We start from the raw sequence: 11,159 nt of genomic DNA, 5'->3' as shown, positions 1-11,159 counted from the left end.
GCGTGGCCCCGCCCCTCCCGCGCGCCATCGCCCCGCCCGCGCCTCGCGGCCCAGAGCCGGGGCGGGGCCGGCCGCCTGCGTCTGCGCCTGCGCCCGCGTCCGCGCCTGCGCACCGCAGCCCGGCTCGAGCGGCGCAGGCGCGCTGGGGGCCGGGCTTGCGGCGCCCGAGGCGCCGGGTCTGGGGTGGCCGGAAGCGGAACGGTCGCCTGCGGGGTGGGGGACCTAGCCGGCGAGAAGCGGCCCTCGGCAGTCATAGCCGTGGGTGGGGCGTAGTCTTCCCATTTTCAGTAAATATCCTTTCATTCTAAATAGGCATTGTGGCAGGCTGGCCGGAGGTGGAGAAAGACCCGAGGCTCCGACCCCTGACCTCTAACCCCGGACACACTTTGGTTTCGCCGGCCTTCGCGAAGGCGGAGTCCCTGAGTTGCGTCCTGGTGGGATGCCCCGAGTGAGGGTTCCCCGGGGCGGGGCGTTGCTCCGCTTATGAGGTGTGCCCAGCCGGGGGAGGGCGCCCTGGCTTCGGGAAGTGCCCCGGTTAGGGGCATGTCCCGACCGCGGGGTGGGGAGAGGATCCTGGTTAGGGAAGGTGCCCGACGGGGGGTACCCCGGTTGTGGGGTGCCACAGTTAGAGGGGATACCCCGGCTGGAGGGATGCTCCGGCTTAGGGCGGTGTCCTGAATGGGAGGGCGGCCCCGACTTGGGGGGAATGTCCCATGGGGAGGGTTGCCCCATTGGCGCGGGTGCCCTGCTGGATGGTGTGTCTGACTGGAGGCGGTGTCCCGACCGGGATAGTCGCCTGAACTGAGGAAGTTCCCCAGTTGGAGAGATGCCTACTGGGCGGGGGAGTCCCGTTAAGAGGTGTGCCCTCCCCGGTTACCCCAAGCTGCCTACCAGTCACACGCCTGCTGCGCAGGCATGCACAGGGCAAGGCCTTTCCCGCAGCCTTCACCGGACAGCGTCCCCAGAGTCACATAAACTGCCTTAGGCTGCCTTCTCCCTATGGTCAGACCTCCTTATCCCAACCCCGGGACCTAAAAATATAAGCATAGACTGAAATCTATGAAATCGAGCTTCTCTGGCTGTGTGAATCCGAGGGCTGGATGCACAGGAACTGAGGCAGCCCTGAGTCTTGACGGCTACCCGGGCCCCTTCCAGTGAGAGCTCAGTGTCATGGTGAGACAGACTCGGAAAAATTATTTCACTAAGTCTGGTATTGATGGTGCACACAGGTACAGAGGAGGAGATGGACAACCCTAAGCGCCAAAGAAACCATAGCAGGTTTCGCTAGGACAGCCGAACTGCTCTGTCAAAGGCTAAGTCAGTCTCTCACGGGCCAAGGACCCTTAGCCCTCCCAGGAGGCAGCGGTAGAGTAAGCCACCTCTCCACCTGCTTTGTCCCTTCCCCGAAACCTTTTGTCTTGGGTATCTTTGAGACTTGTTTCTTTACTGTTCTTGGGTCTTAAATATCACCTCTTCAGCGAAGCTTTCTGTCTCCTTCCTAGTCAAAAAATGATACTGCCCCCCAACTCCCGTACCTGTCTTCCTTGCTTTATTTTGCTCCATAGCGCTCTATGTCACCTGACTCTTACATCCTACTGGGGATAGTCTGTCTTCGCATTTGACTGTAATTCCACTGTTCTGTGTGCCCTAGTGCCTAAACAATACCTGGCATACAGGAGACAAGTATCTGTTGAATGGATAAATGAAGGAATTAAAATGTGAAGAAAAGTCCTTTACCAGGCAAACATCAACCATAAATGAACGTACTGGAAGTAGGCTGCAGGCAGCCATTTCACGCCCATTTTGCAGTCAGCTGGCCCCAGCCTGCCCGTGTGACCACTGGCCACTCATCACGTCAGGTGCTGCTCTCAGCACACGTGTTAACACTGTAAACTTCACATCTGTCCCGAGGCAGGTGCTGCTCTTACCCACGTGTTATGAGTGAGAGAACTGAACCAAGGGAGCTGAGAGCCTTCATGATCTTGCAGCTGCTGAGGCGGAGATGGGATTCAAACCCAGGCAGGCTTTCCTTTCAACCAGCAGGCGGTTCACAGATCATCCCACTGGTGGCATACTTTCTGCTTTTCTCCAAAATTCATGCTCCCCTTGTCCCGCAGTTAGTAAAATTTCAGCCAGGTACATGGCTGCCTGGCTAAAGACCACATTTCCAACAAGGGGGAGAGGAGGGAGGGCAAAAAGTGATATGATCCACTTTCCAGTCTGTCCCTCAAAAAGTTGGAGGTGCAGGCCGAATAGGCTGGGCGATGGTGAAAACTGGAACAGCCACCCGGGACCCAGGGGTGAAAGCCACTGCCTGAGAATGACAGCTGTGCCACCAGGTCTAGATCTGCCACCTCTGGACTGTTCAAGAAATAAACTTCTATCATGCTATTTAGGGGGACGGGGAGCACTTGACCTGTCCCCTAACAGTCCCATGAGCTCATCAGATAGATAAGGTAACTACACTCCTACCCACGGTCACCGCTCCACCCCATGGCGGAGCAGGGATTTGACCTGAGTCTGCAGGACGCGCCTTCGGCAACACGCCCTGTACAACCCTCGGGTTCACTTTGCCCTTGGGGCCTAGAGAGCAGGCCCTCAGGTTGTAGGACACGGCAGGAGAGGGCTTGGGCAGGGGGAGCCAGGCACAGCATGGGGGCAGCAGGGGCCACAGGGACAGACCAGCAGGCCAAAGGCGAAAACTGACGGGCGCAGGAGCAGCCCCTCACAGAGGCGGCTCTGATCAGCGCCCCGACCACGCCAGGCTCCAGACCTCCAGACTTCGCGGGCACATCCTTTCACCCTCTGGAGCAGCTGAGCGCCAGCCCCAGCCTGGGTAAAGGACCATGCGCTCCGACCCCCGGCCCCCAGAGGAGCCGGTGTGCCCAGGAGGGGAGGGGCAGTGTGAGGCCAGGCCACTGAGGCTGGAGGGCGCCCAGGAGGCTGGCCTCTGCCCAACTCTACAAACAAAGCCTTTATTTACTGAGTAGTCTCTCCAGGTCCAGCTCCCTGCCACCCCCGCCCTGCCCAGCCCAGGGAAAGGAGGGCCAACTCCAGGGCGCTGGCAGAGGCTGGGCAGGTCCTGAGTGCTCCAGGGCAGGCTGGGAGTGAAGGCACGAGGCCCTGGGCGCCCCAGTCCCAGAGCAGAGGCCAGGCCCACCCAGAGAAGGCAGCATGGAGTCAGTGCCCAGGGGTCAGCTCCTGAGGGTCAGCTCCTGGGGGTCAGCTCCTGAGGCATCAGGCCAGGTGTCAGCTCCCAGGGGTCAGGCCAGGGTCAGCACTGCCACAGCTCTGCTCATAGGACGGTGGGGCCTCTGCAGGGAGAGAGCAGGGTCTGCATGGGGTTCGTGGCATCCCCTCCCCACCAGGCCGCAGCCCCTCCACTCACCATCAGGGTAGCCCCACGTGCTGTACTCCGGGGGGAGGACCAAGGTGCTGGTGGTGGGCACCGCTTCCCCGGAGCCCTCTGCAAAGTAGGGGACAGTGGCACCTGTGGAGATGCACAGGGGAGGGGGCAGCGGGTGGGGGGCGGGGCTGCCATCCCGAGGACGGGGCTCAGAGGCGCCAGGCACAGAAGCCAGGGTGGCAGGCGGCAGCTGCTGCTGCGAGTGGCTCTTGGTGGAGAGGGAGACCGGGTCCAAGAAGTGGGGGCCAGCCGCCACAGCCTCAGCCTCCTCCTGGGGCGGCGCAGAAGGCACCGCTGGGGACAGGGCCCCAGGAGGCGGCCCCGGGCCTGGCAAGGGGCTCAGCGGGGCATGGTTCACAGCAATATTGCCAATGAAGACCGGGAGGGTCACAGTGGCTTCAGGCGCCTTCAGGGAGACCTGGGGAGGACCAGGGTTGGGCATGAGGGGCCAGGGCCAAGGCCACCGAGCAAGCCTCAGGCCACCCAGCCCCCGACAGCACCAAACCTGCAGGAAGTAGTCAATGTGGATGAGGCTGCAGCCCGGCAGGGCTGACTGGGGCAAGGCCGGCACCAGGATCTGCTCCCACCACTGCGCCCGCCTCCAGGCCTTGACACCTGCACCCTCCACCTCCGCGATGGTCCGCAAATCGTAGATCCAGCGTTTGGCCTTATAGGACACTTTCTGGGGAAAGAGCAGCCTGTGAGCCCAGCCCGGCCATAGCCCACCCCAGAGTACGGGCCCAGGCAACCTGAGTGGAGCTCCGACCTGCAGCAGACTGGCCACCACGGGGCCGGTATCTTTGCCCGACTGGTTCTCGATGTCAGCGCGCAGCCGCAGCACCTGCCCCACCACGTAGCCGCGGAGGTCGGTGCTGGCTGTGAGGACCACGCTGCCTGTCTTCACCAGCTTGTAGGAGAACTTCTTTGTGGCAGAGGCCACATTGGGTTGCTTGGAGGGAGGACCAGAGAGGGGCTTAGCAGGTAGGAGCAGGCTGGATCCCTGTGGCATCAGGACACGCCCACTCAGCCCTGCCACGCCCCCAGACACCAGCACCCTCAGCACCAGAGAGAGAGAGGCTGCCCGGTCAGACCCTGGCCTCTTCACCTCAGCTTGGGATGGGGCACTGGGGCAAAGCTGTGCCTGCCCAGCTCCCTCCCCCCCACACACACACACACAAGAGGGGGGACACCAAGGAGGCCACTGCTCCATCCTCACCTCGATGTCTGGGATGCTGTTCAGATTGAGGGGGCTCAAGATATAGAACACTCGGCTGCACTTGTGATCCTTGGAAAAACGTGGCGTGTCGATCGTGGCCCTCACCTGGTGCACGATCTTTCCAAAAGGCCCCTCAAAGGAGGTAGGTGCTGTGGCTGGGGAGAGAGCAGGGACTGGCACACAGCTGCCTCCCACCCTGCAGAGGAGCCCGCCCTCCCAGGACCAGCTGGTCAGCAGCAGGCCTGTCCAGGCCGGGCTCTCACCAGGAAGCAGGAACTGGAAGGGGAAGCTGTGTTCTCCAGCGGGCAGGCTCCCTGCGGAGACAGGGGGAGGTGGAGGAGACAGGCCTCAGGAAGTAGCCACAGGCCAGGACAGGAGTAGGCATCACAGCTGCCCAGCTCACCCTGAGCTGGGCTGCTGGGTCTCCTGGCCTCTGTCTGCAGCACCACAGCAGCACGGGCCGTGGCCTGGGCAAAGGAGTGAGGACTAGAGCTTGGCTTGAACAGGAGAGTGGTTTGGGATGGGAGCGGGGATGCAACAGCTATACCAGGGGTCAGAGCCCACCGAAATCCAGCACCAGGAGAAGGTGGCCCCTTCAGCCACCCAGCCTCTGTGAGCCAATGCCACAGTGCCTGCCAGTGAGAGACTCGTCAGGGCTCCAGCCCTGGGAGAGCGTGGGCCAGATCTGGGGAGGCGGTACCACTCGGGATAGGGGAGGGACTGGCTCCCAGACTCACCCTTGTCGGCCAGCGACAGGGAGCTGCTGAAGTAGCCCTCCTCCACCACCCAGGCAGCATCATTGGCCTTGTTGGACACCCCGCAGGAACCGGTACAGGTCACCCGGATGGCTGCAAAACAGGGAGGCAGGTGTGAGCTCAGCCAGCAGGTGGCCTAGGCCACTCCCTGCCCCCAGCACAGGAACTCAGGCAGGACTAGCAGCCCCACCTGGGTGGGGTCTTGGCAAGGCCAGTGAGCTAGAAGCCTGCCCGCCTTCAGAAGATACCTCCTGCCCATGCCCCACCTTCGGGTGCTCCGAGGGAGCCAGGCTGGTGAGAGGCCTGACAGGGACAGAGTTATATCTGTCCTGCAATCCAGAGCAGGAAGACCCCAGCATTTACCCAGATGACCCTTGGGCTCCCCGCCACATTGGTAACCCTGGCTCCCAGCCAGACCTTTGAAAACCCAGCTCCCTACAGGAGAAGCTTGGGACACCTCTGCTGGCCCACCGTCACACTGCCCTGCAGACAAGTCAAGCAGGCAGGGAGGCACTCTTCACACTCCAGGAAGCTAACTGCCAGCTTCATGCTGCAGGAATGTGGTTGGACCTGCCTGAGCAGAGCGTACTCAACAGTCTGGCGCACTGGAGGGCGGGGCCCTTGACTTCCTGGGCCAGGACTGCCCAGGAGGGCTGACTTTCTGCATCATGCGATGTCTTGGTGCCCAGTGGGAGTGCCCAGACCAGGAACTATTCGCAGCAGAGGTTGCTGCTGTTCTGCAGTCAGGAACATGAATTCCTCAGTCCAACAGACATGTTTCCAGAGCCCACTGTGGTCAGAAGACCATGGCTGGACAACCAGGTCCGGCTGAAGCTGGTCATGAAGGGGACACATCCAGCAAAAACCACACCACTGTAGGAGACTCAAGCAGGGGTGTGTGGTGGGAGCCAGAGACAGGTGCCTGCAGCTCCACCCCTCCTCTCCAGGAAGCGCTGAGTCAAAGCCAAAGACCACCTACCTCCCTGCCCAGTCCTCCTCCCAACTTGATGGGGATCACGGGAGGGGAGGGCATCTCAGACTCTGACACCCTGCTGAACAGCTGCCAGGCAGAAAGTCTAGAGTGCCCAGGGTCAGCCACACCTGCCTCACCTGTGGCCTCCCCAGACAGCCCCACCCGTGGCCCAGGCCTTCTTTCGGTTACCACAGAGGACCAGGCTTCCTCTCACGCACTCTTGGCCCATCCCCAGCCCCGAGTGGCTGTCCGCATGCTGCCAGGCCCCTTTCACCTGGGGAGGCCTCTGCTTCCGGCTGTACCTCCCTCGGCCCTGCCAGTGACTGGCTTGGCCTCCATTCCAGCCCCCCCACCACCACAGCCTCAGGCCTCCTAGGGCCAGACCCACATTGTTCCTATGTTGGGGATTGAGAACACTGGTGGCACTCCTGCTGACCAGGGCACGAGAACAGCACAGGGAAGGGTACGCACAACTGACTGATAAGAAGACTCCTGGGGACTTCAGATGCTGCACATTTTTTTTTTTTTTGGAGACAGAGCCTTGCTCTGTCACCCAGGCTGGAGTGCAGTGGCATCATCGTAGCTCACTGCAGCCTCCAACTCCTGGGCTCAAGTGATCCTCCTGCCTCAGCCTCCCAAGTAGTAGCTGGGACTGCAGGTGTGCACCATGACGTCCGGCTAATTTTTCTATTTTTAGTAGAGACAGGATCTCACTCTTGCTCAGGTTGGGCTCAAACTCCTGAGCTCAAGCGATCCTCCTCCTCGGCCGCCCAGAGTGCTGGGAGTACAGGCGTGAGCCACCGCGCCCGGCCAAGATGCTGTACACTTTAACCCTCCCCTACAGAAGGGGCACATCCCCCTTGAATCCTGCAGCCCTGTGGATGCTGGGACCCACAGAGGACGCCAGCAGGTGCAGCGGTCCCCAGACTGGCCAAGTGCCACCAAGTGACCCCAACCCATGGCACAGACCTGAGGATTGGCCCTGTCCACAGCTGTCCACACTCACCCACAGTGTGGTGAGATATCACAAAATGTCTGTGTTAGCTGTTTAGGAGTGATTTGTTACCTGGGATGACTTTTACACAGCAGTAGATAATTGGAACAGATGTCCAACCTCACTAGAAATTAGGGAAAACCCCAATGATTTACCATTTTAACCCTTCAGATTGGCAAATGTTAAATGTTTTGACATGCATTGGGGAGGAGGTCAAAAAACAGGCACTTCCGTATCCGGATCAAACTGTAGTCCGGCATGGGGCCCTGGAGAAGAATGGGGTGGAGCTACCGTAATTTTACCGCATACCAGGAGACTCCACAGTTCTTGGAATCTCACACTATTTAACCAGGAGCGTTAAGTAGCACTGCTCATAACAGCCAACGGTCTAGGCACAGCTAAACCATCAACCGCCCAGCCTGGACCCAGCCCCCTGAATTCAGGCGAATGAGCATGGAGGCATCTAACTCCTGAAAAACACAGTATCCAACGGACCCCTGGGTAATCCCAGAGGGGCCCAGGCTCTGTGACCTTCCCAACACCCAAGCAAAGAGCTCCATTTTGCACACACACCAAGGCTCCCATGGAGGACCCTGCCAGAGTGAGCAGCCTCCAACCATTTTCCAAAGTGACTCCTGTCCTGCCCTGCCCCCTGTCTGCTCAGCAGGGTCGGTGGAGGCACAGGGTTCCCTGCCAGCATGCCTGCCCCTTCCTCACCAAAAACACCTGAAGCTGTTCCTGTGCCTTTCAGCAGCTGTCTCAGGTCACGCTAGGTGAACTCCCCAGGGGGCCAGTTTTCATGGTCAAGGCCCATGACAGTGGCCACATTTTGCCTTCTCAGATTGGCGAATCAGGCAGGGTCACAGGACGCAGTTCTGCCCAGGAAGAAGAGGGGAATCTGTGGGGTGTGTTGGGGAGGCTCCTTGCTCCTGGAGAAGGGCACACCGCATTGCTCCCTCCCGCTCTCCCAGCTGGCAGATTCGCAGCTGGAGGAGCCTGGGCCTTCAGCAGCAGGAGAGGGCCAGGCAGGACTCAGCTGGTGGTCAGCAAGGCAAAGACCCTGACTTCCTCCACCTTCTGAGTTTTAATAATTGAGCCTTATGGTAGTGACCCTGCAGCCCCAGCCCTCCTCCCCCATGTGGGGTACCTGCTCCTGGAGGTAAGCAGAGTGATACACCCTGCAGTGCCATCCAGGGTGAAATGTGTTTCCTGAGGGTGTTCAGATGCGTAACGAAAGACAAGCCAAGCACTGGTGTCTTGTCCTTGTAGGAGGTTTGGGGCTGCTTGGGTTGTGTTCCAGAGTGATGTCTGCAGCTGGGACTCCCACCTGTCCAGCAGCTCTCCCCTGCACCATCTGTACCTTGACCGCGAAGACCCCCACTCGCTCATCTTCACCCCAGAGGTCTCACGCTGGGACCACCCTGCCAGCTCCCACAAACCAGGAGCAGTCTAGCCTTTGCCACACACTTTTCCACTAAAACTGTGGCCCGGGAGCCACTCTCCCACTGTCCTATTGCCAAATCTGTGTCATGAGAAAAATAACAGCACCCACCTCCCAGGGTGCTATGAGGACTAGTGAAGCTGGTCCATGGAAAGTGGAGAGAACTCTGGGTGGCCCCCAGTGAGTCACTGTCTGCCCTGTCACCCACCCCAGTAAGAACAGAACACAGGGCAGCCCCGCCTTAGGCCCAGCCCTGGGCTAGGCCGGACCTGGGCCCAGAAATTGCTCCTTCCTCAGCTTCCTTCCATGTCAGCTCTCGAGGCAGCCAGTGTCCTCGTGGTGGAGTGCTGGCCATCTCTGTGCTCACTGCATAAGCAGACTGGGAACCCCCAGGGCAGGCCTGTGTCTACCTAGGGGGTGGAGGACCTCCCTGCTACATCTACTGACTCCTAGCAGGAGCTCAACAAGTATCTTTTGAATGAAGGAACAAAAGAACCATGGTCCCTCTTTTCCCATCCCAGGCAGGGCTGGAGGAAGCCCCACAGCAGCACCTGCACTGACACCCCCCCTCCCCCAGCAACCTGAGTAATCCACTCTCTGGCCTGTAGCAGCCCTTCACCCACTTCCCAGCCCATGACCCTGCCTGTCCCTCCTCCACTCAGACCTGGCTGGCGCTTCTACAGGTGGGACCATCCGCCTGGGCTCCCTCAGGCTCCTGAGGCCCAGCAGCCCTCCCACCCGCCACATGGAGGAAGGGGAAGTGGGGGGCTCTGACCAGCCCAGGCCATCCCTTCACTGTGGTCAGCAATGGCTGTTTGCCCCACGCCCAGCATGGGGACAACAGGACAACCAAGCCGGGCTGTGATCTCTGCAAAGGGCCTCCGTCCTGCCAGTTCTGTGGCCCCACATCCTTCGCTCTCCTCTGCCAGGATCTAGCCCCCATGTCACCTCTCACACCTTGCTGTGCCCCAGGGAAGTGTGTTTGTGCTGTCTCTGCTGCGTCCCCTGCCATAGCCACACCTGCCCCCTCAAATGCCAAACTCCAAGGGATGACACAGGAAAGGAGGCCCCCTGAGGCCAGCGCCAGACAGAAACACCTGCCACCCTAGACCCCCGCAGCCCCACACAGTGGTGAGGTTGGCGGCAGAGCACCATCACTGAGTCCCTGGCAGTGGCACTCAGTCCTCAGCAGGCCCCAGAAGTGGTGCCATCCATGGTGCAGAGGCCCAGTGGTCAAAGTCAGAGGCAAGCTTGGTGGCTGTGGTTGGGCCAAGCAGCCCAGGTGGTGCTCACAGGAAGACAAGGTAGAGAAGCCCTCAGCAGGAGGACCACACTAACCTTGCACTCAAAGCCAGGGACCAGACAGAGGCCACAGGTGCTGCCCACCCTGCCCTGAGGGCCCAAGCCAGGAAGTCTCACGCAGGGCCCTATCCACTGGAGGCAGCCACGCCTGGACGGGCAGACGAAGCCCGCACCTCCAGAGTCCCCTATCGGTGGCCACTGCAGCAACCTGATCTCCGGTCTCAAAGTCCCAGATGCCTGCATCAGCAAAGACGTTGGCCAGCGGGGCTCAGGCCAGCTCTCAGAGCCTGCTGGGCTGGGGGCGCGGCTGGGAAGAGCCGGCCCCCACAGCCTGCAAGGACGAGCCTTAGGCGGAAGGCAAGCAGGTGCCCGTGCATCCTGCTAGGAGACCCTCGCACTGCACTCCGGCCAGGAGCGTGGGTGTGCGGGAGGGGGAGCCCAGCGCAGACCACGCTCCAGGTGAGAGCCCCGCAGGTGCAGAGCGCAGCCGAACCTGCGCACCCGGACGGGGAAGGTCGGAGGCCTGCATGTATCCGCGCTCAGCAAGGCGGACAGGCTCGGGACCCCCGCCCCGGACTCCGGCCGCCCCCAGGCGAAGAGGCCAGGAAGGGGCAGAAGCGGAAGGACTGGGCCTCCCAGACCTCCCTGCCCCGCCCCAGCCGCCGCGGGCTCCACCCCGGCCCTCCCCACAGACCCGCGCCTCGCGGGCCGGCAGCCGCTTCCGGGAGGGCAGGTGCGGCGCGGCCGGCGGCCCTCCCCGCGGGGACCCCGCGCCCACCTCGGAAGGGCAGCGGCGCCCCCAGGCGCACGCGCACGGTCCCGGCCAGCGGCTCCCCGGGGCTGTAGACTACGCGGCCGTGGCTCAGGCGGATCTCGAAGAGCTGCACCCGCCCCATGCCGCGGCCTCGCCGGCCCGCCGCGCTCTGACGCGCGCCGCCCGCGGGCCCAGCGCGAAGCCAGCCTCCCCCGCCCCGCGGACCCGCCCCGGCCCACTTCCCCGGCCCTGCAGACCCGCCCCCGGCCCGCCTCGCTCCGCCCCGCGGACCCGCCCACGGCCCGGCAGACCCGCCCC

General features: G+C 61.7%; 1 protein-coding gene across 1 annotated transcript; it reads right to left on the bottom strand.

The window, feature by feature from the left end:
• Positions 1 to 2,971: 2,971 nt before the first annotated feature.
• Positions 2,972 to 11,067, bottom strand: ARRDC1 (arrestin domain containing 1). The gene is made up of 8 exons (XM_012654742.1): positions 10,866 to 11,067; positions 5,360 to 5,470; positions 4,886 to 4,936; positions 4,623 to 4,777; positions 4,173 to 4,355; positions 3,912 to 4,088; positions 3,389 to 3,824; positions 2,972 to 3,314 (listed from the first exon to the last, which is right to left on the bottom strand). Exons 1-8 carry the CDS (start codon positions 10,981 to 10,983, stop codon positions 3,250 to 3,252), a joined length of 1,296 nt encoding a protein of 431 aa, XP_012510196.1. The 5' UTR covers positions 10,984 to 11,067; the 3' UTR covers positions 2,972 to 3,249.
• Positions 11,068 to 11,159: the final 92 nt, after the last annotated feature.

Source organism: Propithecus coquereli, unplaced genomic scaffold (genome assembly GCF_000956105.1).
Source record: "Propithecus coquereli isolate 6110/MARCELLA unplaced genomic scaffold, Pcoq_1.0 Scaffold449, whole genome shotgun sequence".
Lineage (NCBI taxonomy): Eukaryota > Metazoa > Chordata > Mammalia > Primates > Indriidae > Propithecus > Propithecus coquereli.
Note: the sequence above shows the minus strand (reverse complement) of the source record. Positions and strands in the feature narration are given on the sequence as shown.